Genomic DNA, 26,325 nt, shown 5'->3' on the forward strand with positions numbered 1-26,325 from the left:
TATATGAGCCGACACTAGCCCATTTTGGAAATCACAAATCGGATTTTATAAAAAAAAATGTATGAAAATTAAAAAAATTAAAATGATGATATCAAATTTCTGACTTCACCATACCATTTATATGACCATGTTAACATGGGCTAGTGTCGGCTCATATACCCATTTACCTAACACCCTGTATAATTTCATAACATTTTGTTCTACATAACAATCTATAGTAATATAAATAAGTACCCAGTAACAACTTTAAGTGCAAACGTGCTTAAAATCATTTAAATCTAGGCTGTGTAAGGCACTAATCTATTAACAAGGCCGATTCATCACCTAAACAATTATAGTCGATCTCATATTTAATTTGATACCAAGTCTAGCTGCCTAATTTATTAAGTACTAATGTATTATACTACATGATACTTTACTGTATTCGTCTAACATATTAGCCTCACTATTCATTACTACAACGAATAAAGTATCGATAGTAAGACTAATGCTGCTTTCGTGAATAACTTACGTTGAATAAAATTGGCATACGCACATGCGCCGTAGGAGTCTAAATCACAGATGTATTAAGGCCAAATTGATAATGATAAATCTATGATTGTATATTTGCACTGAAGAAAGACTTTGTGACTTTATGACTGTAGATAAAACTAAAAAACATTGATGATATAAACACAAAATTAACTTACAATGAAAATATATGAGGAATGTAGTGATTATAAGAATAGCTGCACTGCAAAGATTAAAAGAACACTAGCCTAACAAATGAAAAGTGATATCCTACATACTAAATCCATATTATGAACAAATAAGTACAAAAAGTAATTTTGCTAGGCAATAATACTGATTTAGAAATTTTTACTGCCAATATAAAGGCGCTAATTCTGGCACGAGAGTAGATAAATATCGTAAGGTCACTGGATATATCTATGTATCTAGTATATAGATAATGGTTGAAGGCACTAAAGGTAACCAATGAGAAGAAACAGTCATGGTGAACTAATATCACATTTGGTACTTTTGAATGACACAATGAGGTAATTTAGTCTAAGTAAATGTCTTAACATAAAATACAACCGCTAAACCAAAGTACTAAATAAAGGTTAAATAGAAAGTAGGAGGTACTTGCAATCATCTTAATATTTTAAGTATCATTGGGATTAAATTGTCAACATCTTGCTATGCCAGAATTTCAATTTCTATTATTTTTATTTACTTTTTTGTAGTGATCAGTACTAAACATAAAATAATAATAATATGCCATATTAAGTAGCCTTAATCATTAATGCATTACAACTCTTGTTAAATAATATTAATGATAATAAACGCAATAAAAATACTCTCAACAATAAGTAAAATGATTCAATATGAAAATATGGCTAAAATTTATAAATAGTTAATTGGAAAAAAAGAAGGAATGTTGTATAATACTAATTAATTACATGCTTAAATATTTCTACACATTCATATATTATTCATTACCATCTAAATGATTTTGTCAGAAATATAAAAAAAGATTGCCAACAACAAATTGGTTATAAATACAAAAAAAAATGGAATGACTTCACTGAAAAATCAGAAGTGATTACAATAATGACAACAAATTACTATCATACATAGTGTCCCACTCATTGAGGAAGATCAAAACGAATTGTATAACGAAGTAGGACAGATATATTTTTATTTATACTTTCAATAGACATCCATTCATGTAATAACTATAAGCGCTTTAATTCAGTCAATTAATTCTAAGATATAATGATTCAAAATTTACACCAAGATTAAACTTTTAATATCAACTATAAAATATTAATGTCACAAAATTGTGATCAATCTTCTACATAACAGATCACAACCAAATCACATTGTTGCTTTTCCTCAATGAGCAGGTATTACAAGAGAAAGTTGTGATACAAACAACTTTGGTATGTCATGCTACTCTGATTTGTAACAATAGTTCTGTTATGCATCTAATTTGATGCAAAATAGCGACAGAAGGTAAGGTGGGGCAATCATCACTCATCTATGACTTGTCAATTAGTTTTCTAAGCCAACGTGCTAGCTAACTTCTTAATTTGTTAAATATAATCTTATCCATATATCGTATGGAAAGGTAAAGCTGAGGTCGAGTCATTTCTAAAAAATACCGCTTTGTAAACTTGTTACAATATCACTCGCTAACTAGACATGGTGGCAACCACGTAGCATAATTCATCGGTTAGCTAGTTAACTCTTTCACCTGAAAGAGCTGGCCAACTTTTACTATTCGTCGTGTGTGTAAAATATATTGGCAATCACTGGCTTAGGTTCTCTGGAGCATTTTTCCTTATTTTAAGGCTGTGCTATTATAACATCGGATATCCAACACGCCATACGAATCGTACAGGGGCTTTCATGGTAAATAAGGCTATGAGGAATATCGAAATAATTATGGTGAAGCGGTCAGGCAGAATAATAGGTAAGCAACATTTAGGAAATGACAGCATCAGAAAAGATGCATGGATAAATTCGCATCATTGAATTTTAGTTACTTCTGCACATTCGGTAAAATGTTCTGGAGCTGGGTCATAATCTCACTGGGGCAATTCATTTTACTCCAGACCGCCGGCTTTGCTCGACGAACGGTACGAGATCCGGCGGGCCACGGCCTGGGCGGAAGAAAGTACGGAGTTTGTCCAATACTTTTGGTCATTATGGGTCGCTGCGGATATGAAAGAAAGTACTGACATTTCACTGGGGGCAATTTGTTCTACAGCAGACCGCCGGCTTCGCTCGATGAACGACATGAGATTCGGCGGGTCACGGCCTAGACCAGGGGTTCCCTAAGCGGGGGGCGCACCCCCCACGTGAGGCGCAAAGACCTTCAAAGGGGGGCGCAGGCCATCTGTGTAGTTAAGTATTATAAAACCTGCGACCGCGGAGAGAATACATTCTAAACTGCTCGATACGACCAATAAATAATCTGGACTGGAGGATGGGGGCGCGGATTTTTTTGTATGTTCGAAAGGGGGCGCGTATCAAATAGGTTTGGGGACCCCTGGCCTAGACGGAAGAAAGTACGGAGCTTGGTCATTATGGGTCGCTGCGGATATGGAAGAAAGTACTGACATTTGTTTACTGCTGCACGTGTGGATGGTGTTGCATCAGCGGCACAAGTAAAGCCGGCGGGCCGGCGCGGCGTAAGAACGGGTGGTGTAGCAGGCGGGCGGCGGACTGGCGCGCGCCGGGTCCCGTACCAGCGCGCACTCAATGAAGGACATGAGATCCGGCGGGCCACAGCCTAGGCGGAAGAAAGTACAGAGTTTGCCCAATACTTTTGGTCATTGTGGGTCGCTGCGGATATGGAAGAAAGTACTGACATTTCACTGGAGCAATCTTCTACTGCTGCACGTGTGGATGGTGTTGCATCAGCGGCACAAGTAAAGCCGGCGGTCCGGCGCGGCGTAAGAACGGGTGGTGTAGCAAGCGCGCGGCGGACTGGCGCGCGCCCGGGTCTCGCACGAGCGCGCACTCGATGAAGGACATGAGATCCGGCGGGCCACAGCCTAGGCGGAAGAAAGTACAGAGTTTGCCCAATACTTTTGGTCATTGTGGGTCGCTGCGGATATGGAAGAAAGTACTGAAATTACTGCTGCACATGTGGATGGTGTTGCATCAGCGGCACGAGTAAGGCCGGCGGTCCGGCGCGCCGTAAGAACGGGTGGTGTATAAAGCGCGCGGCGGACTGGCGCGCGCCCGGGTCCCGCACCAGCGCGCACTCGATAAAGGACATGAGGTCCGGCGGGCCACGGCCTGGGCGGAAGAAAGTACGGAGTTTGCCCAATACTTTTGGTCATTATGGGTCGCTGCGGATATGGAAGAAAGTACTGACATTTCTACTGCTGCACGTGTGGATGGTGTTGCATCAGCGGCACAAGTAAAGCCGGCGGGCCGGCGCGGCGTAAGAACGGGTGGTGTAACAGACGCGCGGCGGGGTCCCGCACGAGCGCGCACTCGATGAAGGACACGAGATCTAGCGGGCCACGGCCTAGATGGAAGAAAGTACGGAGTTTGCCCAATACTTTTGGTCATTGTGGGTCGCTGCGGATATGGAAGAAAGTACTGACTTTACTGCTGCACGTGTGGATGGTGTTGCATCAGCGGCACAAGTAAAGCCGGCGGGGCGTAAGAACGGGTGGTGTAGCAAGCGCGCGGCGGACTGGCGCGCGCCCGGGTCTCGCACCAGCGCGCACTCGATGAAGGACATGAGATCCGGCGGGCCACGGCTTGGGCGGAAGAAAGTACGGAGTTTGGCCAATACTTTTGGTCATTATGGGTCGCTGCGGATATGGAAGAAAGTACTGACATTTCACTGGGGCAATCTTCTACTGCTGCACGTGTGGATGGTGTTGCATCAGCGGCACAAGTAAAGCCGGCGGCCCGGCGCGCCGTAAGAACGGGTGGTGTAATAGGCGGGCGGCGGACTGGCGCGCGCCCGGGTCCCTCACCAGGGCGCACTCAATGAAGGACATGAGGTCCGGCGGACAGCGCGCGGCGTGGCGCGGCCGCGGCGGCGGCATGTCGCGAATGCGCCGCATCGCCTGTTCGAAATACAGATATTTAAAATAATGGCAACATTTCCCCGTTAACATTCAACAAGAATAAAAAAAAAAGTTCATAAGTAATCCCAAACAAAATGTAGGACTTCTTGGCGGGAATGTGAAGCGTCATGTTAGCGTCATGTTTTATTTTCTAAAATTCGTGTTTGGGCGACTATTAATTAATGTGTAATAATGGTGGATTATTAACCATTAAGTGTTTGTGAATGTGCATGAGTGTGGGCAAATGAAACAAAACAGTGCAGCGTGATTCTTCGAATTCTCTGAAGAAGTCCATTATGAAGTCTCAGTAAAGCACCACAACTTTACTGAGACTCAAAGGGTGGGAAGGGGTATCATCTATCATCCTTCATTATATCATTAATTAATCCAAGTCCCATCCCACTTGGTCCCTTTTGTAACTCGTACGTATCACTTAAAACTTGAAAATGGCACGAATCAAATCGGCCTCAACGTGTATTGCCAGCATCAAAAAAGAAGAAGAAAGATATGTAAGCAAAGTGACGTCGACGTGGTTCTCCCACCTCATCAAGCTTGTTTGACTTATAAAAGACGGGTACGGTGTGTCGACAGCTCAGTTGTTGTCTAAACGTCGGACACGTCTCATCGGTGCTGAACTGTTTCCCTCATCAAGTAACATTGTTAAATTTATAAAACTCACCTGAAGGGGTGGTTCATTGAAGAATGGTGGCTCGCCGTCTACCATCTCCACGACCATAATGCCCAACGACCAGACATCCACTTCGGGACCGTATGGCAATCTCGATATTACTTCAGGTGACATCCAATATGGTGTTCCCACAAGAGATTTTCGTTTTGGAAGTTCCTGTAACATAAAATAGTGTTAAATTGATTTTATTACATAATTAATATAACTTCATAAATAAAATTCATAAAATTCATTTATTTTTGCAAATAGGCTTTAAAAAAGCGCTTTTACACGTCCCAATATTAACCCTACCACTGCTTCGGGACAATAAATGGGCCAGTGCTGAGAAGAAGCAGCGCAAGAAACTCAGTCACTATTGTCAGCCTCCTTTTCAAGGTTTTACAGCCTTTAAAATATACAAATTATAGTCATAAGTATTGATGCGAGCTAGGTAGTTAAACATTCCAAACATTTTTATCTTTTATATAATCATCAACTTTAAAGTAGCCCTTTTTCATTAAGGTGCTTTTGATATGTGCTTTAAATTTATGAATGGGCAATTCTACAACAGTTTGTGGTAATTTATTGAAAAGTTTAATACATTTCCCCATAAATGAATTACCAATCTTGCGCAGTCTGAAATTTGGAACGGCAAGTTTATTTTTCATTCATAATACTTCAAAAGGTTCTGATTACGTACCTGAGATACTTGAGCACAAAAACCGAAATCTGACAACTTGACGCGCCCGTCTGCTGTCATGAGTATTGAGTCAGACTTGATATCTCTGTGTATGACGCCTTGAGCGTGGAGGAACGCCAACGCCTGCAAAATAACACACAGCAAAATGTTAAGATTGGCTATATTTTCCAAGGATATTTTTTTGTCAAGACAAGTGTGTGTTGCCAGTGATGACATACGGATTTGAGAGGTGGTTGCTTACTATCGGTCTCATAAGAAGGCTCAAGGTCACCCAAAGGGCGATGGAGTGAGATATGCTCAGTTTCCATGGGTGATCGAGTCAGAAATGAGGAGATCCGTAGGAAAACCAAAGTGACCGACATAGCCCACAGAATTACTAAGCTCGAGTGGAAGGGCACCTAGCTGGTAGAGCTAATGGCTGTTGGAGTAGAGAAGTTCTTTGTAGAATTGCTAGGGCCGTGTGCAGACACTATAGTCTGGTCCGGGAGCACGTAGAATTTTGTCCAATGACCCCAAGCTACCCATCCTTATCGCTCGCGCATAATTATGTTGCTGTCGCGCTCGCACACTCACTGCGGGTGCCCGTCCCACAGTCGCGACAGCAATATAATTACGCGCGAGCGATAAGGATGGGTAGCTTGGGGTCATTGGACAAAATTCTACGTGCTCCCGGACCAGACTATACATCCACCGCCACCCACCTTCAAGCACTGCTTGCAGACGGTGGCGATGAGCTCGGGGTCCATCCTGGCGGCGTGGCGCGTCACGATGTCGGTGAGCGCGCCGCCCGCCATGTGCTCCACCACCCACATCGGCCACCCACCTTCAAGCACTGCTTGCAGACGGTGGCGATGAGCTCGGGGTCCATCCTGGCGGCGTGGCGCGTCACGATGTCGGTGAGCGCGCCGCCCGCCATGTGCTCCACCACCCACATCGGCCACCCACCTTCAAGCACTGCTTGCAGACGGTGGCGATGAGCTCGGGGTCCATCCTGGCGGCGTGGCGCGTCACGATGTCGGTGAGCGCGCCGCCCGCCATGTGCTCCACCACCCACATCGGCCACCCACCTTCAAGCACTGCTTGCAGACGGTGGCGATGAGCTCGGGGTCCATCCTGGCGGCGTGGCGCGTCACGATGTCGGTGAGCGCGCCGCCCGCCATGTGCTCCACCACCCACATCGGCCACCCACCTTCAAGCACTGCTTGCAGACGGTGGCGATGAGCTCGGGGTCCATCCTGGCGGCGTGGCGCGTCACGATGTCGGTGAGCGCGCCGCCCGCCATGTATTCCATCACCACCCACAGCTCGTCGCCGACCAGGTACGACGCGTGCATTTCCACGATGTTCGGGTGAGGGTAGTCGCGCATTATCACCTGTTAAAAACAAAAAGTTGAAAGTTCAATTTAGGCCCAGAACACACGGTGAAACGCAATTGCAACGAAACTGCAACTTCTAGTTACTTTTGAGTTGCATCTAAGTTTCTGCCATAGATTCCGTTGAGAAACCACACATGACTCGACCATTTCAAACCAGTTTCAAACTGGTTCAGGGCCTAACTAATTTCAGATTCCCGCGTGAATTTCGGTCTATCGTAGAAAGACTGTGCACCTTCCAAAAACCCAGGGTTAAAGCTCATAGCAATTTGTCAACTCGGAAAGGAATCAAAACCGTATCGGCTTTCGCGAGCTGTCATCGCCTTACGCGCGCTGTCAATCGCGAAGCGAGACGTTTACGTTACGGTGCGGATAAGTGTGTGTTGCAGTATGGAGTTTTATACAAATAATACTGACCGCCTCGAGTTGACACGGTTACGATCCCTTTCCGGGTTGATAAATGTGCGACTACCTTTAATTTCATCCAAATTAATTTAGTGCTTGAGTGACTCGCATTTATATTTAAGAATAATTAATTGGAAATCTTGCTTGCTAGTTTGTCATCTAGAAATCCGCTCACTATGACTCGTTTCTTTCACTATACTCAAAAAATAGACAAGCTAGTCTCGCTGAGCACTGCCAAAACCTCATAGCCTCTGACGGTATACTTACCACTTCGTTGAACAGCAACTCGCGCCGCTGCTGCTGCCGCAGGTTCATCATCTTGACGGCGACGCGGCGGCCGGTGTCCTTCTCTGTGGCAACACACACCACGCCCGTACTGCCTTCGCCGATCTTGCTGAAGCCCGCTAAGGAAGCCCGCGGGTCACCCTCGCTCACCACCAGGCACAGAGCAGCACGGAACTAGACAAATAAAAACTCATTTATTTTTGCAACTATAGTCTGGTCTGTGAGCACATAGAATTTTGTCCAATGACCCCAAGCTACCCATCCTTATCGCTCGCGCGTAATTATATTGCTGTCGCGACTGTGCGACGGGCGCCCGCAGTGAATGTGCGAGCGCGACAGCAACATAATTACGCGCGAGCGATAAGGATGGGTAGCTTGGGGTCATTGGACAAAATTCTACGTGCTCGCAGACCAGATTATAGGTGTTTATGGCCCCTCGCCCGCGGCGACTTTTTGTAGCGATGCAGTAGCGATACTGTCGCGCGTTCGTATCGATACAGTCGCAATGCGGTCGCTAGCTGTGTGCCCCCCACATAAATGCTTCTGTCGCGATGCAAACGCGATTCAGTAACTCTCCCCTATGTCGTCCGACACGATCGCGCGTTTGCATTGATACAGTCGTGTCGCGTTAGTAGCGCGTTGGCATCGCTTTTATAGTGCGTTGCAAATGCGACTAACGCGCATTAGTAACTAAACGCGCTACAGCATCACTACAAAAAGTCGCCGTGGGCGAGGGCCCTAAAAAGTACTTTTACAGATTGCTAAATGAATTGGTTCAAATACTGTTTGTAGGTACTGTGAGAATAGTTTAAAAGCCTATATGCAGAAAGTAAATTACTTTTAAAAAATCCCACAGCATGAGCTCTGCAAGGGCACTGCAAAAAGCAATTTTCATGCCTTTAAGATAATGAAACTTTCTGCTTTGTCATAGTAATGTTGAAAATAAAATTACAATAATAATTTCAAAATATGAATTATCTAAATATATTCAAGCTATAAACAGTTATTGTAATTTGTAACAGTAGAAAACATTCCATAAAAGGGTTTGTTCACGACCTTGCACCACTTGTTTCAAAGTTGTTTATCAACACCAGCATAACCATAAAAGGCTTGCTCATTAATGCAATGATAATAACAAAGTAACGCGATACCTGTTCGTGAGTGAGCCGCAGCTCGTGCTTGGAGGCGGCGAGAGGCAGGTGCGGCGCCGCGGCCGCCGGTACCGCATGCTGGTGACGCGCCATTGGGTATGACTCACCTACAGATAAGGTGCATTGTACATTACTAATCTACACTATATTATAAATGCGAAAGTAACTCTGTCTGTCTGTCTCGCTTTCACGCCTAAACCACTGAACCTTTTTCTTTTTCTTTTTGAAACAGGGACATGCGTAATAAAACTTTTCTGTGACAGACAAAAGTCCACGCGCGGGCGAAGCCGCGGGCGGAAAGCTAGTATTAAATACTTGCCTAGTGATACTGAGCAATTTGATGCTGTTGATAATTATGTTGTGCATTAAAAGTTAATCTAATGATTACAATAATAAAGTTATTTACTGTCTACAAACAAGACGATAGTAAAACAATAGGTTGAGAATTGCATGTAGGACATGGTCTCTTAAACTGTTAATTATCACATAATAGATTACAATTGCCTTTGTTATTCCGTCTTGAGGTTTAAACGAAATAGCCATGTCCCAGAGATAAAACGTAAACAAATATTTACATTTTGTACAACAAACATAATGTATGATAATATTAAGAAATTATGAAAATGGTTGAGTTAAATCCGAAGTCAAGGAACAGCCTCAAAATAATAAAAAAGCTCACCCATGTTGGCATTATTTCCATTGTGACCTTGGTGCATGTTGTGAACCATTGGCTGAGGAGGATGATTGTGTTGGTAAGGCACATTAGCATTCTGCACATTCAGATATGTCATGCCCACCCGGTGATTATCATTTACTTCTGGAACGGCCCTTACTGTGGCTTCGTGTGTTGATTGAGACCAGTCCACAGGGGATTCAGGTATCGTTTTACTCAAAGTATAGTTGCTTGGCTCTCTTCGCAAACTGGGGTATTGCTGTGGTGCTGGAGGCACAGGGGGAGACTCTTCCGGCACAGCTGGAGGCACATTAGCCTGACTTCGTAACTCTCTACGGATCTTCGGTGGGCTTGAACTCCTCAATGAGTTAGACCTGGCAACGTTTGAAGTCTTCGGCAGAATAACACCATTCTGAACTGGTTGACTTGGCATGGTAGTAGACATTGGACGACTGATGGAAGAAACTGAGGTAATTCGATGGTCACCTCTCACAATAGTTTTGAGATCTAGTATTTCAGTTGGTGTTATTTCAGAGGGATCTACTAAAGGCAGAGGTCGGTTAGTGGACTTTAGTATCTGAAAATGAAATATTCATTAGATTTACTATTCAATATTCTCTAGAATTATAATTAATTTTAAGGTGTAGTAATGTTCAAAATTGCTTTCTTACCTGGTTGTTACCAACTAAAGAGGCCCACTGTAATGGTAAGCCCACAAATTTTCCTTCTCTCTTATCAAATCCAGTATGAACTCTGTGTTCAAAATTACTTGGTGGAGAAATGAGTGGCTTCTTCTTCTTCTTCGAGAACATTTTTTAGTAACTCAAGTTATATTTGGACTGTAAAAACAAATGTCAACAATGCAACATTATCATAGTACGAAATCTACTATAAAATCAAGAATTGATTTATTTATTTGATGAATTTATGTCATCTTCGACTATTGTTATCTCTGTAACTAGAAAAAGAAAGCTCGACGATCAAATACGCCACTGCACTTTCTTTTTGGTTGGTCAGTGGGCGAACATAACAGCACGTATTTTTATAGCTTCTTACGAAGCATATTACCAAACAATACAAGAATAAGGTCTATACTAACCTTTAGCCAGTTGTAGGACTCAAGAACACAAGCTGAATACTAAATCAACAACCTACTCCGACATTCCATAGCAGCCATTAGTTACCAAGCAAATTGAATTAACTGATTAATATTGTCTTGAGACTTCTAACAATTTGTGATTAGTAATAAAACACTAACAAGTACAAAATGGAATAATTTAATCGGTCATCTTTATCGAAAATCGACGACTTTTTAAATTAAATTCTCTTTTTGTTGGGCAGGCAGTACGTATCACAATACACACGACGTTAGAATCATAGACAAATTCGTAATAACGTTTTAATTTTTTAATTGTCAAAGATTAAAAATTCAAGGTGACCGAGATCGTGTGGCGAGTGGCGGATATAAGCCTACGATTGAAATACGATTCTTACAATCGATTATAATAATTAGTTTTCCAAAGATCTGAAAAAAATACTATGGAGTATTGGTTTAATTCTCTAAGGCCTCAAGTGCCTCAAGCCCATGAAGTTAGCTTCATGCTCAAGCCTCAATTCTCGTTGAACCTATTGTGCCTAGTCCTAGGTTCTACCTACAGCGCCCTCCCTCAACGTGGTGCGTTGCCATCAGATGCATAAATTCCATATAAATTAAACTATACGCTGATCTTGCAGTGTATGTATAAGATTTTTCTCCATCTATGTGTGACATGATCAAAGACGTAAAACTTAAAAAAAAATACACTTTTTTCTTTTTTTTTTTCTTGGCTTTCGCGGTTTGCGTTTAGCCACAACGGTGTGGGAGAAAAGGTTAGGAAACGTTTAGGTATAAAAAACAAACCGGGGTGGAATACAGAAAAGGATGAGGATCAGGTTGGGAGGTAGAGAGAATTTAAATATGAAAAATATAAAGGATTTTTTAGTATCTCTACTTAATCTGTGCACTTTTTGTTTGACATTGACTTTTCTCTTTGCTTGTAATCACAGAGCGCGTAGCGTAATATTCTTGTAATAATCACACTTGTAATTTGTAAGCAATTCTACTGTCCACCGTGTCTCTCTAAACACTCGACATTGGCAAAACCAGTGTGCTTCAAATTCGCACCATTGAAGCCATTAGACAGAAAAATTTAAGCTATCTGCAAGCAACAAAGGCAAACCACAAACTTCCTGCAAACCAACCACCACCTTACCCTGTGCTGTGATAAAGCTGTTTTATAAGAACTAAACAATGAAAGAAAAACGTAGAAAAGATAAGAAACATAGTAAAAAACATAAGAAGAAAGAAGAGAAGCAAAAACGATATCGAAGTGTAAATGCCTTTATTTCTATGGACTTAGATTAATAAAGCTCTATGGAGTACATTATTTTAGTCATAATTTGTTGCAATTATTTTAATCCAATTTATTATTTCAGTCGTCTAGCTCCAGTTCTGAATCTGATGAATGGGTAGAGAAAAAACCATCAAAACAATTAGAGGCACCTGAACGTGAAGATTGGATGTCTATGACTGGTATGTTACGGACTTACACAAAAGAGGACATAAAACCTAAAAGAGAAGAGAAAAATAAAAATCATATAGATTCGTACAATCCAGCAACTAGTAGTAGGGAACTAAATCCCTACTGGAAACAAGGAGGATCTGGCTTACCTCAAACACCAGAGAGTTTTCGTAAATCTAGACAGTTTTTGAAACCGCCTGATGATGATGATGATTATTACAAAAAATCATGTTCATCCAAAGGTTATGGAAGTTCAAAAACAAGTCATGAATATTCACGGTACTCTCAAGATTCTAAAAGCGAGTCTAACAGAAATAGAGAACACAGGTCAGAGAGAGATGTGAGTTCAAGAGAAGAAAGGTCATATTATCATGATCGATCTCATAACTGGAAAAGAAAGAGTGCAGATGACAGAAAAAGTAGTGTGAGTAAAACAAATATTATCCAACACAATGTAGAATCTAAACAGTCCACATCTACTCTGGAGGAACCTGTATCAATGCCTGTATCAAAAGAAAAATCAGACAGCTTGTACATGAGTGATGAGAAGTTAAACAAACTAGCTGCAAAAGTAGTGAAAGCTGAAATTATGGGTGATCTTAATTTGTACAAAGAACTAAAAGCCAAGCTAGAAGCGGCTAGGGAATATAGAAAACAAAATCCCAATGCCAAAGAAGATGTTAATGATGAAAGAGTGATGTTGATATCCACAAATAGTTCCGGCAACAGTAGACCACTGATGAACACAGCTAAAGGTGATGCTCGGAGTAAAGGCAATAAGCGCAAGGCGGAAACACACTCAGCTGGTGAGAGAACTAAGTACTTTGGGAATGATGACAAGTACAACTTGGCTCAAATGGTAAGACCACTTCTTAAATCAATTATCCTCTTATTTTTTGGTAGCTTTTGCATGATTTATTATTCTAATTTGTGGTTAAATTTTCAGTTTGAACAAGAAAAATACGGTAACAATTATGACGATGAGGCTCAACTGGCCAATATTGCATCCAAACATAAAAATCCTAATGATGATCTGGAAGACATATTTATGGACGATATATCGAAAAATAGAAATGAGGCAAAAGATAGAGATGCTGAAAAGCAGAGGGCAATCAACCAGCATGTTCGGATTGAGCGTTCCCTGGAGGGTTGTGAATATTGTGTCGATTCTAAGAACATGTTGAAGCATTTGATGGTCAGTTGTGGCAACAAGACTTACCTAGCACTGCCATCAAAGCAGTCTCTTGTAACTGGCCACTGTATAATCACTACAGTTCAGCATGCCACATGTGTTACAGCCTTAGATGAAGATGTGTGGGCAGAAATTTTGGTAAGTATAATTTTGCACCTAATATGTATTTAATCTTACACACATCAGACTTATCTTACATGTATAATATAAAATAATATCAATGTTTCCAGACGTTCAGAAAGGCACTTACTCGTTTCTTCAACACTCAAGGCAAAGATGTGGTATTCTTTGAGATGGCAACAAAATTGCACAGATTCCCACATATGGTATTAAACTGTGTACCTTTACCAAGGGATGTGGGAGATACAGCTGCAATATATTTCAAGAAAGCCTTGCTGGAATGTGAGACTGAATGGTCAATGAACAAGAAAGTTGTAGATTTGAAGGGCAAAGATATCAGGAAAGGAGTACCAAAAGGCTTACCATACTTTTGGATTGACTTTGGTATGGATCCAGGATTTGCACATGTGATAGAAGATCAGCAATTATTCCCGAAGATGTTTGGTGAGGTAGGTAGCTTTCAAAATAATAAAAAAACTATACAATTTAGAAGAATATGAAAAATGTTAATTCTGAATCACAATGATCTTTTTATGATTTCAGGAAATTATTGGAGGTATATTAGATTTAGATCACCATTTATGGAAAAATCCAAAAAGAGAATGTGGAGATATACAAAGAAAGAAAGTTTTGGAATTTATCAAGGAATGGAAACCATTTGAACCTACTTTTAATTAAGAAACTGCAGCAATGGTTGTAATTAATACAAATTAAATATTTTTTAAATAAAAAATTGTACTGTTTTATTGTCATAATATCAATAATCTGATCATTGTGACTTATGCATGAGCCTTACTCATGCAGTAACTTACTTTGACTGTAACTTTAACATTAACTGGTGCTTAATGTATGGTGTTAGTCAGTTTTTGACGTTTGATAAAGTCAAAATAAGATGGTGCAACTCAGCCTAAGTGTATTATAGCAATAATAATGAACCCAAGTTCAATAAATAATTATTTATTACTTGATTAATATCATGATTGTTCTTCTGTCATCATTTCTTCTATTAATCTTTGTCTTTCTGCAGCTTGACGCATTTTAGTTAAAACTAACGACTCATAATCTCTATCTGAAACAAGTGAAGGGCCACCATAATCTCTTTTTGTGGTTAATACAGGCCTCTCATTTACCCATTTCAAAGTCAGTGGGTTATCTGGTAAACCTGCAATGAAAGTAAAAAATAAGATTAGCATTAAAAGTAATTTATACCTCCAATAAATCAAAAATCGAAATGATATTATATTATAATATTACCTTTTTCTAATTCAACTGCCATTTCGGAAGCCTCCTTAGATGAGAACTCAACTAATGCACTGCCTTTCTTCTTTGGAGACATAATCAATGCAGTTATATTACCATATTTTTTCAAGAACCTTAAAGATAAAGATAAAAGATAAAGATATTTATTTACATAAACATGTGTGAAAACATATTACAAAGCAACATGATTTGGTCTTACAGTTTTAACAGGTGATAGGTACAACATGTTTTACCAAGATATACCTTCTAAGTAAAGGCTCGTCATAGCCTCCATTGTTGTCATCATTTTTATCTGCTTTCCATTTAATTTTAATTCTATTTAAACTAGAATCCCATACAGGTTCACTTAAAATTCCCATTTTCCTCTGTATTTCTTCTCTGACTTTCTGTTGTTCTTCTAACAAGAGACGGCTACCTTCTTTTTGTAACCTTTCAATTTCTGCGGCTAATTTTTGTTCATCTGTGAGTCTGGTAGCTTGACCAGCAGCTGCTTCTCTCTCACGTCTTTCTAGATCTTCTTTTAGTTTTTGTCGCTTACTATCTAACTCTTGATGTCTCAATTTAGCAGCAGCTTTGGCTCTTAAAACACGGTCATAAGCAGCTCTGGCTGATGCATCCGTTAATATTTCCAATGCTCGTGACAGTTCATGAAATGTTTCTGCTGCTTTTGGATCATCTGGGTTTTTATCTGGATGACATTGGAGTGCCTTTTTTCTGTAAGCCTTCTTGATCTGTAAGAAAAATAGCATAAAAATAAGTTTTGCATGAGTATTTTAAAATGTTAATTAATAGCCTACGAACCTAACCTAACTACAAGTTTCAAATACTTTACAAAAACACTTAGTCCATAATTAAAAAAAATGTAGGTAATAATGTAAGTGAAGAAACGGGTTAATGATAATTACCTCTGATTCTGTTGCGGAAATTTGAATATCTAAAATCGCGTACAAGTCTACATCTTCAATGTTCTTTAGGTTTGACATTATGAATAATATATAGGTTTTACGCTTATTATCCTAAATTTGTTGCTTTTAAGATAGAATTCCAAGGGATTTTATTCTTTATTTACAAAATACGAGTTCTTCTTCTTCTTTTATTACAGTGGGTCTAGTCAAAATGCAATCGCAAACCAATGTGAAGTTTTCACTAATGTCAGTCGCCGCGTCACCAGTGATTCGATTCGATCGGAAAATGGCAGCCAAAATGCACATTGAACCACCAACGACGCGGCGATATAAAAGTTCATTCAAAATCGAATAAAAGTTAAAAAATGTCTATGACTTTGCGATTGTTTTTACTTTTTCTAGCTTTTTTTTTTTAAATTAGTTTCTTCCTTCTTTCTGCTCTCTGTTTACGTCTATGCTTCGCTGTCAAACTAGCTGTCAAAACGACATCGCGATACGGATTTGTCAAAACAGCCTTATGGTGGGTTGCACCATCTTAGTTTAACTTTGACAAACGTCTAAAATCTGTCAAACTCCATACAAAAAACACCGGTTAACGTCATAGTTACGTTTAAAGTTAGGTGGTGCAACTCACCCTATTGGTTTTCGATCGAATCCAAGCTTATCACCGGGGTTTTAGTAATCGCAATGAAAATGGCGGGTGTTGCGATTCGATTCGATTTTGATTGAGTCTTAAATGCATGTTGGCTAAGCCTTTGTATGGGAAATTTCAAACCAGTCTTTCGATTATCGATAGGTAGGGCTTTGCGATTCGATTTTTTGCCGTTTGACTAAGCCTTTTTTGTTATCGACCTCTTTTGCGATTTGTTTATATGTTTGCGACTGGTTTGCGATGGGTTTGCGATTTTAAAGTGCGTTTTGACTAGACCCGCAGCTGTACGATCAAATGACAGCAGTTGACAGTTGACAGCTGGATTTTTTTTAAGTTGTGCTCACAGATTAAAAGTAGAGATAAGCCAATCGCGTTCGTTGATGTTAAGACCCAATACCATAAAGTATCCCACCCGTAACATTGACAGGGGGCGCATTCGTCAATGAGTTTGATAGGACAGTTTAGTGTAGGATATCTTTAAAAGATGATTTATTACGATAATATAAACAATCGTAATAAATCGTCTTTTAGCAGAACGATTTTTTTCTTACATCCCTATAGTGTCATGTCCTACTGTCATCCATCTGTCAACCACAGTACGCCTTTTTTGAGGTTATGTAAATGTCAAAGCCACTGATATTGTAGGGGCGAACTAAAAGTTTCGTAAATAAATGCTATATCTACTGTAAATACTATAATTTTGTGAGAACAATAATGTTGCAAGGAAGCCTAAGTATGTTTATAAATAATTTTACAATATAGTAATTATTTTATTCACTGTCCAAATATCGCATAACGTTCACTTCACTTACAAGAAAAATTAAGATTTATTCTGTAATTTCCATTAGATTTAATTTATTTAAGCGTGTTTATTACACTAATCAGTACACAGTCCTCGTATTCAATACAGTCACTGTTACTGCGTAATTAATTTAATTAAAATACAACATTAATGTCATCACACAATGATTCAATAAGAATATTGTTTTCTTTAGGATTCAACGCATTGAAAATCTGCCCTTCACTTTTGAGATTCAGATCATCTTTAGTCCAACCATCACCAGAACCTACTCCTGATGGTAAGTTTATTGTAGTGTTATTGTCTTACATATTTTAATGTGTTGTGTGAGTGTGTATTGTTCCATGTATGGTAAACCTTAATTACCTTTCAAAAAGTCAATATTGTACTACAGCATTGTATTAACTAACTCTTTTGTTACAGGAAACGTAGTGCAAATTGGGAATTCTTCTAAAAATCCTTTAAACCATCCAGATTACTTTCAAGTGCATAATTTATTCACAGTCAAGGATTTATTTGAGGCTCGAGTACATTATGGACACAAAGAAGGATCACTCAATGATCACATGAGGCCGTATATTTATGGATCAAGACTTGGCCACCTAAATTTTGACTTGGATATTACAGCAGAGCATCTACGCAGAGCTCTCAACTTTGCAGCTCATATTGCATACAGAGGTGGTATTATATGTTTCTTCAATAGGAATGCATTGAATTCACATTTGGTGGAGAGAACAGCACTAGAATGTGGGGAGTATGCACATACAAGATTCTGGAGAGGTGGTATCTTCACAAATGCAAATCATCAATTTGGGGCAGTTACCAGGCTGCCAGATCTATGCATTTTCCTAAATATACATAATAACATATTGAATCAACATACAGCTGTTAGAGATAGTGCAAAAATGTTAATACCTACCATTGGAATTGTTGACACAAATTCTAACCCTAACCTAATCACTTACCCTGTACCTGGTAATGATGACACCCCAATTGCTATAGAACTCTATTGTAAATTATTTAAGGAAGCTATTTTAAGGGGTAAAGCAGAGAGAATGAAATTTTTACAAGAAACAAATCAATAAAATAATGTAGTAATGGAAGACTTTTAATAGAAATAAAGAGATTACATAATTATTATCTGTAACCTTTTATTTAGCACATTTACATAATATCATAACATGCTTATGTATTCTTATGAAAATAAAAAGAAATAACAATAAAAAAATATACATATATTAAACATAACAATGGCAATATTAAAATGGAGGAATCATTTAGAATATGTAAAGGATTAACTGATGATAGGTAACATAAATGAAATTATCCGAGAAGGACTTTTTGCATCATGTGTGGATAAGGATATTCCAATTCTCGACTTTCCCAACTGCCTGTTATACATTTGGAGCTGCACAAATATTGAAGCAGCGGAATTCTGTATTTCCCGCAAAAGTCGACGAATTTTATCTGCTCCACACGGTTGTCGAAATAAACACCTGAAAGTAAAGAAATAAAATGTTTTAAGCTGAGCATGATGATGTAAATATGAAAAGATTTTTAAGAATGGTACCTACATTGGTATTCCATTGTACATTATGTAGGTACCTACTCTTGTAATCAGTAGTAGGTAATTAAGTATTTATTCTCTGATGCCATAATATAATTAGGTATCATACGGCATACATAATTGCCCAAGAATAAAATAATTTAATGGGAATCAATGATATTATTGTTTTTATATAATATCATTGATGGGAATATATTGTATGGACAGAGGTTTATTGGTATGGACCTACGTGAATATCTATTTTTCTATTAAAAGCAGGAAGGATGACCCTACTTCCTCTCAGGATCAGCTTCCTTATTCACTACTAATTACAAAACGTGATTCGCTCTGTGATTTCTTTCTTTAGCACATTCTTTTTGTAAATTCTCTTATGGTCTTTGTTGTCGCTTATTCTTGTCCATGGGGTACAAAATTAAATGTAATAAAAGGTACAGTTTAAATCCGTAGGGTACACAGTACACGGACACCCTAGTCAGTTAGTCACCCCTAGTACATACAACAAAAATACGGAAACGGAAACAGCATCCAAGGACAGCAGTCCAGTCCCGACCAAAAACCAAAAATGCTACCCGCCACTAGATGACGCTGCTGTACACATTTTCAATTAGATGTCGCCAGATGGCGATCTCTGTGATTTGCATTAAATATGAAATTATATTTGTTTACAGAGAAAAAAAAAACAACTTAGTTTGTATAGGTAAACTATTAAAAACCTATTTGGGACCGTTGAATCACAGGTTGAACTCAACATTATCAAAATAGTTATTAATGTCTAAATTAAGACTGATAGATAGAAATTCCACGTATTCTTTGCCATTGTAAAATTTACATAAGTTCAACCGAATGGAAACCTACCTAAGAAGTCATGAAAGTTTACGTCGAATGTATGGAATAGGCATATCGAATCCCTAGTAACTCCTATAACTTATATTAAGAGAAATTTACCTCGACATTTAGGATTGACGCAACATTGTGCAGCGTTCAAATAGTTGATCAAGGTTGTTGGTATATCTCCCATACGTATTGGTATATCATGTAGTTTTATGGTACGGCCTGCAAGCTCCAACAACGAGGGTGGTTCCAAAGTCATATCACGAACAAACCGAACCACAAGAGGATTATCACGTAAACTCAACTGTAAATAAAAATATTTGTTTATTAATACCTAAGTAATTTTGATGTAGTTTTTGCAATTATTCTAGGAGACTTTTCTATGTTTCCATTAATACCATGTACCTACTTATGATTATACCAAGATGAAATTGAGTAAAAAGCATGAGTTACTACTTAATTAAGTATATTGTAACTTGACATTTGGTCTTTTGTTTGTATCATTACTTGTATTTACGGGTGAACAAGTTTGAGATAACGTCATGCTATTTTTTTATTTTTAACATGCATCGGATAAATATCTTTACTTAAGTATTAAAGGCTTTGTATTTTTACTACTATCTTATATATTTACGTAATGGAAGCAAAACAAAAAATAATGACTTGCGTATTATGAAATTAATGATAAACAAGCACCTACTTATATGTGTACCTAAACTGTAAAGCAAATCGAAATGATAAGAAGTATTTTTGCAGCAAGTAGGTCTAAGTGCCTTCTTCCTAGCTGTGATGTGGATTTCAGTAGAATACGTTAATCACTCTACCGTCTATCTATTTTATGTACAAACGTCAGCACTCACTGTACCATCTATCTATTTTATTATGGACAGACGACAGCACGTCACGCTACTGTACATAGTGGAGTTAAAGATGTGGGCAGTTGGGCAGTATTGTGATTGCGTAGGTATGTATTAGAATACCTAACGTAATCTCTAAAAAGAACCTTGGAAGTATGTTGTAAGTAATATAGGCAGGTGTCAGTTGCAACACTGTATGCATAAGACGTGGACATCCACTACTCCGCATGTTTAGATTGTAGATCACATCGCATATCAATTGCGTTTGTTGCATGCCTACCCAGTTAGGTAAAATAAGTAGTTTTTTATTCTTACTGAAATATTATGCTAGTAAGTATAGTTGTTACCGGATGAGGATTTAAAACATATTTCCTTCTAATTGTACGCTAACCTACGAATTCTGAATTGAGACTGAGAATCTTAACTTGAGCGTGCTCATCCTCCACTCAAGCTCAAGCATAAACCCATGCCTATTCTTGAACCTAAATTGAACAGAGTTGATAGTAACTAAATCAACTTTGATAATTCGACTTGAGTAAACTCAAATAGATTAGGCCCAAGCTCAATACCATATTGTCGTTAGTGAATTTATGTCAAGAGAACGTGGTGGTGGTGATAGTGTTGTTATGTTAACTATGATAATGAAGGTACAGCGACTTACCTCTGTGAGGCAAGTTAATTTGATTATTTGAGTAGGAAGAGTCTTTAGGCGGTTTTTGTGCAATAGCAAGGAACGCAATTGTTTCAAGTTCGCGATACTAGCAGGTAGTTGTTCTATGAGGTTGTCACTTAAAACCAGTGCTTGCAGGGTTCTTAGTCTTCCAACTGAATCCGGAACATCTACTATTTGGTTACCTCCAACTGAAAGAATCTGTAAACTAAAGAAAGAAGCTATTATAGCTATTAACTAAATTATAATTATAATCTAGTGGTAAAGAAGCAATGTGCATAATTTTAATTAAAGTCATTTTCAGAGTATAATCAAGGCAACTGGATGTATCCGGCAATAGTCATGGGAATAATATGTCCAGAAAAACTCCCGGTAGAATTGACAACTGCACAGGAATGTTAATAACACTTTTAACAAGAACTTTATTTCAAGCAGATAACGTTGTAGTAGGTAAGGTACACATTCCGGTGGAGCTAACTTAATTTGTACTGTAGGTAATAGCTACAATAAATAAATGTGCATTAAGAGGAGTCACTTTATGAACAAGCAAGAGTGGTAAAATGTGACTTTTATCAATCCTTTAATAGACTTCAAAAACTATTGTTAAAGTTTAATCAACCTTAGAAGTGACACGTAAGTCATTGCCATTTAATTACATGGATGCTGTATAATGTACACAGGTGACTTTATACTGAGTTAAGTGATAATGTTCAAAGTTCCTTCCTGTTGATTGAGAAATGACGAAGGTAGTTAAAGGAATTGGTGATTCCAGTTTTCCAATAGGATACCTTACACATTAATAAGGCAATTTTATTACGCTCTAAGTACAATGCACATTCGGGTGTTTTACCAAGTATTTATATAACATGAAAGATATCAGTCCGAGAACAAAGAAGTAAAACATGAATGTTTACTTAAGAAATTGTGCAGATCAAAAATATTATACGGAACATCGTTTCGTTATATTAACACTGTCTTAAACAATACCTACCTGTTTAATTTCCATATATCCTTTGGTATATTGACTATGTTGTTGCCCCCAAGATAGAGATACTTAAGCGAACATAATTCTAACACTTGTTCTGGGAAGACATTTAGTTGATTTCCACTCAAGTTAAGTTCCTTTAATGTAGTTCTAGCGGAGTAAAAGCTTTTTGGTAACGAATCATTTGTCAGCTGATTGTGTTTTGCTATGAGTGTAGTGAGTGGACAATTCTTGAGCACATCAGGTAAACTTGTAAGCCTATTATTGCTCACATCCAATATCTTCAAGTTGCAAAACCTGTTTAGTGTGTCTGGTAGAGTCTTTATTCTGTTGTTGTAGAGCAGAATTATCTCGTAACTTTTTGCACAGTCCTTTTCATCAACAATGCCTCTTAGCTCAGCCGATAAGGCGATAGACTCCAATAACTGGCAAGATAAATCGAGAGTTTTTTGTTCTCTGCTATCACTGTCGCAGCTGTCCGACGTGTAACACTCCATTTTGTAGATTGATTGCGCTGAGGCTATTCTGACCTCTGACTTGCGCAAAATATTTTGAAAATCACATTATCAAACAATTCTCAATCACTAGATGAAGCGCACGCCTATCACGCCGGCGGCGCACGCGCAACTGCAAAGAGCATAAAAGAGCGCAACTGCGTCACAAAAACAGGCGGCGCATTAATTAATACGAATGAACGATGGATCGTTTGGTTTGCGTCGCATCGTGAGAGCTGGCGCTGATTGGCGGTTCACTGCAGAGTTATTAAAGAATGTTATTTATTGGATGCGTGTATACTTACAACAGTTTAAAATTTGGGCGTAATCACATTGCTACGACCAATTTATGACGTGCCATTTATTACATTTTATTACAAAACATTTAATTCAACAAATAAATAGGTTTAAGCCCCTCCCCGACAGATGGCTCTGTCGTATGGAAAGTTTAGCTTCATTTTCTTTTCGCTAATGAAATTTTGGTAATAACAATAAATTAATGTATAGTAATTAAATAATACTTATATTTGGAAATCACCCATTTTACTTAAAAAAAATAAACTGTTCAAAAATGTTTTCTTTGGGTACAACGCCTAAGCTTCGTTTTTAATCTATATTTTGTAAGTGTAAAACTAGCTGTGTGCTGTTTTACCGATATTTTTAATTCAACGAAAGTTTTTAATCATTTTATTGTAGATGGCAGCACACATCGTTATGTGACGTCATGTTCGGGGAGTGATCGAACGTCCGAATGGGTTCCGGACATAGCCGAACGAGTGAGCGAGTGCAAGTCAAGAAGGAAGACGAAGAAACTAAAATCTGTCGTTCACTTTAGTGATGTAAATTTTGAAATTTTAAGAAAATGATATTGTAAAAGCTTGAAAGGATAATCTTATTTTGATTTTAATTGTATCTTAGTGATATTGTTTTGACTATTATAGCCCTGACTTAATTTATACCGTCGGTAAAGTGAGAGAGTTCAGTGCGTGTGCAAGGGTGGTAACGAGAAATGTGAAGTATCTATGAAGTTCAGGATTCTAAAGCCGTTTATTTTATAAGTTTAATAATGAGCGGACGCCCTAGGACCACGTCATTCGCCGAGGGCAGCAAATCCGTTCGAAAGACATTCGATAATCAACCACCGAAACCACCTCTTGGAGGCGTAAAAATTAGCAGTAAGTACCACCTAACCATTCTTTTGTCGGCCATCGTGATTTCTTTGCGCCTGTGACGTATTTCGTTACTGACAATTTTAAACATGGCTGCAAACTGCCACAAATGAGCATTTATGTTAGTTATTTCTAACAATTTCGGGGTAAATCAATATCGGCTACATTTACGTCTATAGCGTTTCAAAAATGGCCACAGCCTGTGCTTCATTTCTGCCACATAGGCCTGGCATTGTGACAGCTATCACGTCAAAATTGTAAGAATTTGAACGCGATGCGTCCAAAACGTAATGATTGAAACGCGTTCGGTGTAATAAGAAGTCCACTATATTCTTGTTCCCATGAGCCAATTGTAAGGGATTTCCTCAATTTCTTCATAGGTACCTAATGATTATTCCTATTATTTTGAGGTTACTTTAATATGACGTAATTTAATGGGAGCTTTATTGCTAAAAAACATATTATCTATATCATAAGTAATCCCCACATACTTGATCAGACCACCAATCACCATAATGCTCAGATAATATTCAACCAAAGTTCATAGCAAATAACCAATAAGATATAAACTTCAAAATATTCTTTGTGTCAAAAATGCTTTGTTATAACAAATTTACATACTTAAAGCATTTTCTAAAATTCATTTCCACTAAATATATTTAAGGCTTTGGTTATAAACCAGATAGGTATTATAATAATTTGGCTATGTTGGTTTCACAAATTTATTATTGTCATACACTCGATATTAAAATGTGTGCACCAGAGACCCAGTGACCTACTAGGACAGTGTTTTTCAACCTGTGGGTCGCAACCCCCTGGGGGTCGCCAAGCCTCTATAGGGGGGTCGCGTGAGGTCATAAAATCTACCTCAGTAAAAAAACATTACTTATAAAGATAGGTTTATCCAAAATCTAATATAATCATAAAAATGTTTTATGGATTGAAATACTCAGTTCCCACAACATCTTTGTAACATTTTAAATGCAAGAAAAAAAAGGCGAGCGGTAGGGGGTCGCAAAATATTTTTTCATGCTAGGGGGGTCGTGTCATGAAAAAGGTTGAAAAACTCTGTACTAGGATAATCCAAATTGGTTAATATTAATGAGTATTACATAAATCTGTAGCATTAATGTGAATTTAAACATGAATTCTAATGATAATATGTTTAGGTACTAAGTTTCCATCACACTACCTATTGATGATAAAATTATGACTTCATTAGCATAATTTTATTAAGGGTTCAAATTTTATTAAGTTTTACTTAACAAACAAAAACTATATAGTAAATAAATAGTACAATAATACTTTTTAAGATGATACCAGTGTAACTTTATTTAACTTTTATATTCTTTTTTTTAAATATTGTATTATCTATTCAAGTATTAGTATTATTTGTTTATTTAAACATAGTTTTACAATATTTTTTACACTGTCTTTTTTCTAATAAATTTATAAATTATAAAAAAAGACATTATAAAATATTTAACTAGACTGTCCTAGTAAAAAATATTTGACATGATTATTTAAATTGTTGCAAACACTGTTTTGTTCTGTACTCATTGACAATTTCTGACTAAGATGTTTTTTCCAAAACTCATACTTTAGATTTTTCCTATTGTATCTTATTATTAATTACCCTTGCTTTGCGGTAGCTGACTTAAATACAATAGGTAAATATTTCTCACAAATGTTCACCTTGCTTGCTTTTTTCCTAATTTTATACCTGGTATTTAAATTTAAAAGATAAATAAACAAAATAATCTGATAAAAAAGTGTGTTTCTGGATTGACAACTTAATATTAATATTTGAGTATTGTATACATAAAAATAAGTAACAATATTTTACCGAGTCAATATTAAGAAATGTCATGAACTAAGTACATAGTTTTAAATGTGACCTAAGAACTATGTCTATATTCTTTCATAGTCATGTCTCCCATTCATTATATGGCATGGAAACAGTGAAATGAAATACTTTCAAAGGAATATTCAGAATTATTTTAATGTAGTGATTTCCTTGGCCATGTGTGTGGCCAACTACCAATCAGTGGGCAAATTAATTTAGCAATTTCTTACAGGAGATAATTTGTTATGAAAATATAATATGAATCAAGAGGTACTTTTAATGAGTTCTTTGATCAAAATCCAAATATATTGTTCTATGGGTTAAAATTTGGTAATTTGACCTCAAAATGTACAATAAACTCCAAATTAATTACTTTTGCACATTATAGTGTTTCTTGCCTTGATGTCAATCAAGAAACTCACGAAAATGGTTTAATATATCCTACATTTGTTCGCGAGTTCTATTATTCTATACAAACTCAGATAAATAAATCAAGTGTTGGACTGAAATTTAAAAAATTTACAAGAGTTACCGTGGGTTAAACACCTACCCGCGGCTAACTGTTACATTTTTAATGATGCAGC

General features: G+C 37.9%; 6 protein-coding genes and 1 long non-coding RNA gene across 9 annotated transcripts in view; 4 read left to right on the top strand and 3 right to left on the bottom strand.

The window, feature by feature from the left end:
- Positions 1-182: 182 nt before the first annotated feature.
- On the top strand, positions 183-3,168 carry LOC135078074 (uncharacterized). The gene is made up of 2 exons (XR_010258564.1): positions 183-988; positions 1,038-3,168. It is a non-coding gene; the product is annotated as an uncharacterized LOC135078074 (long non-coding RNA).
- Positions 3,169-4,159: 991 nt separating this feature from the next.
- Positions 4,160-11,198, bottom strand: LOC135077840 (serine/threonine-protein kinase PAK mbt). The gene is made up of 9 exons (XM_063972376.1): positions 10,933-11,198; positions 10,505-10,672; positions 9,840-10,410; positions 9,161-9,267; positions 7,992-8,183; positions 7,137-7,319; positions 5,948-6,070; positions 5,260-5,424; positions 4,160-4,580 (listed from the first exon to the last, which is right to left on the bottom strand). Exons 2-9 carry the CDS (start codon positions 10,643-10,645, stop codon positions 4,365-4,367), a joined length of 1,698 nt encoding a protein of 565 aa, XP_063828446.1. The 5' UTR covers positions 10,646-10,672; positions 10,933-11,198; the 3' UTR covers positions 4,160-4,364.
- Positions 11,199-11,871: 673 nt separating this feature from the next.
- LOC135078075 (CWF19-like protein 2 homolog) lies at positions 11,872-14,439 on the top strand. Its single transcript, XM_063972638.1, has 5 exons — positions 11,872-12,204; positions 12,309-13,253; positions 13,341-13,724; positions 13,817-14,155; positions 14,250-14,439. The coding sequence occupies exons 1-5, from the start codon at positions 12,124-12,126 to the stop codon at positions 14,382-14,384; spliced, it is 1,884 nt and encodes a 627-aa protein (XP_063828708.1). The 5' UTR covers positions 11,872-12,123; the 3' UTR covers positions 14,385-14,439.
- A 208-nt stretch (positions 14,440-14,647) lies between these two features.
- LOC135078076 (dnaJ homolog subfamily C member 17) lies at positions 14,648-16,041 on the bottom strand. The gene is made up of 4 exons (XM_063972639.1): positions 15,872-16,041; positions 15,210-15,697; positions 14,961-15,079; positions 14,648-14,868 (listed from the first exon to the last, which is right to left on the bottom strand). The coding sequence occupies exons 1-4, from the start codon at positions 15,947-15,949 to the stop codon at positions 14,681-14,683; spliced, it is 873 nt and encodes a 290-aa protein (XP_063828709.1). The 5' UTR covers positions 15,950-16,041; the 3' UTR covers positions 14,648-14,680.
- Positions 16,042-17,112: 1,071 nt separating this feature from the next.
- On the top strand, positions 17,113-18,462 carry LOC135078080 (small ribosomal subunit protein uS2m). Its single transcript, XM_063972646.1, has 3 exons — positions 17,113-17,256; positions 17,519-17,602; positions 17,746-18,462. Exons 1-3 carry the CDS (start codon positions 17,238-17,240, stop codon positions 18,405-18,407), a joined length of 765 nt encoding a protein of 254 aa, XP_063828716.1. The 5' UTR covers positions 17,113-17,237; the 3' UTR covers positions 18,408-18,462.
- On the bottom strand, positions 18,405-22,859 carry LOC135078079 (leucine-rich repeat-containing protein 58). Its single transcript, XM_063972645.1, has 4 exons — positions 22,239-22,859; positions 21,239-21,455; positions 19,835-20,024; positions 18,405-18,818 (listed from the first exon to the last, which is right to left on the bottom strand). The coding sequence occupies exons 1-4, from the start codon at positions 22,727-22,729 to the stop codon at positions 18,646-18,648; spliced, it is 1,071 nt and encodes a 356-aa protein (XP_063828715.1). The 5' UTR covers positions 22,730-22,859; the 3' UTR covers positions 18,405-18,645.
- Positions 22,860-23,481: 622 nt separating this feature from the next.
- Positions 23,482-26,325, top strand: part of LOC135078077 (glycogen synthase kinase-3 beta) — a 28,639-nt gene continuing 25,795 nt past the window's right edge. For 2 of the 3 annotated variants that reach the window (XM_063972640.1, XM_063972641.1), the window contains exon 1: positions 23,482-23,901. In XM_063972640.1, coding sequence (XP_063828710.1) covers positions 23,793-23,901 — 109 coding nt within the window. In that variant the 5' untranslated portion in view covers positions 23,482-23,792. The remainder of the gene's footprint in view (positions 23,902-26,325) is intronic. The other variant, XM_063972643.1, reaches the window with a different exon arrangement.

This window comes from Ostrinia nubilalis, chromosome 14 (genome assembly GCF_963855985.1).
Source record: "Ostrinia nubilalis chromosome 14, ilOstNubi1.1, whole genome shotgun sequence".
Taxonomy (NCBI): domain Eukaryota; kingdom Metazoa; phylum Arthropoda; class Insecta; order Lepidoptera; family Crambidae; genus Ostrinia; species Ostrinia nubilalis.

Coding starts and splice junctions, on each gene's coding strand:
- LOC135077840 (XM_063972376.1), bottom strand. CDS start 10,645: ATGTTCTCGAAGAAGAAGAAGAAGCCACTCATTTCTCCACCAAGTAAT. Junction 7,320..7,991: donor AGTTGCTGTTCAACGAAGTG/GTAAGTATACCG, acceptor TGTTTTTAACAG/GTGATAATGCGCGACTACCC. Junction 5,425..5,947: donor TTTGTGCTCAAGTATCTCAG/GTACGTAATCAG, acceptor TTTATGTTACAG/GAACTTCCAAAACGAAAATC.
- LOC135078075 (XM_063972638.1), top strand. CDS start 12,124: ATGAAAGAAAAACGTAGAAAAGATAAGAAACATAGTAAAAAACATAAG. Junction 12,205..12,308: donor AGCAAAAACGATATCGAAGT/GTAAATGCCTTT, acceptor TTATTATTTCAG/TCGTCTAGCTCCAGTTCTGA. Junction 13,254..13,340: donor AGTACAACTTGGCTCAAATG/GTAAGACCACTT, acceptor TTAAATTTTCAG/TTTGAACAAGAAAAATACGG.
- LOC135078076 (XM_063972639.1), bottom strand. CDS start 15,949: ATGTCAAACCTAAAGAACATTGAAGATGTAGACTTGTACGCGATTTTA. Junction 15,080..15,209: donor GACGAGCCTTTACTTAGAAG/GTATATCTTGGT, acceptor TTTATCTTTAAG/GTTCTTGAAAAAATATGGTA. Junction 14,869..14,960: donor GGCAGTTGAATTAGAAAAAG/GTAATATTATAA, acceptor CTTTCATTGCAG/GTTTACCAGATAACCCACTG.
- LOC135078080 (XM_063972646.1), top strand. Junction 17,603..17,745: donor ACCAGAACCTACTCCTGATG/GTAAGTTTATTG, acceptor CTTTTGTTACAG/GAAACGTAGTGCAAATTGGG.
- LOC135078079 (XM_063972645.1), bottom strand. CDS start 22,729: ATGGAGTGTTACACGTCGGACAGCTGCGACAGTGATAGCAGAGAACAA. Junction 21,456..22,238: donor GATATATGGAAATTAAACAG/GTAGGTATTGTT, acceptor TTCTTTCTTTAG/TTTACAGATTCTTTCAGTTG. Junction 20,025..21,238: donor AATTAACTTGCCTCACAGAG/GTAAGTCGCTGT, acceptor TTTTATTTACAG/TTGAGTTTACGTGATAATCC.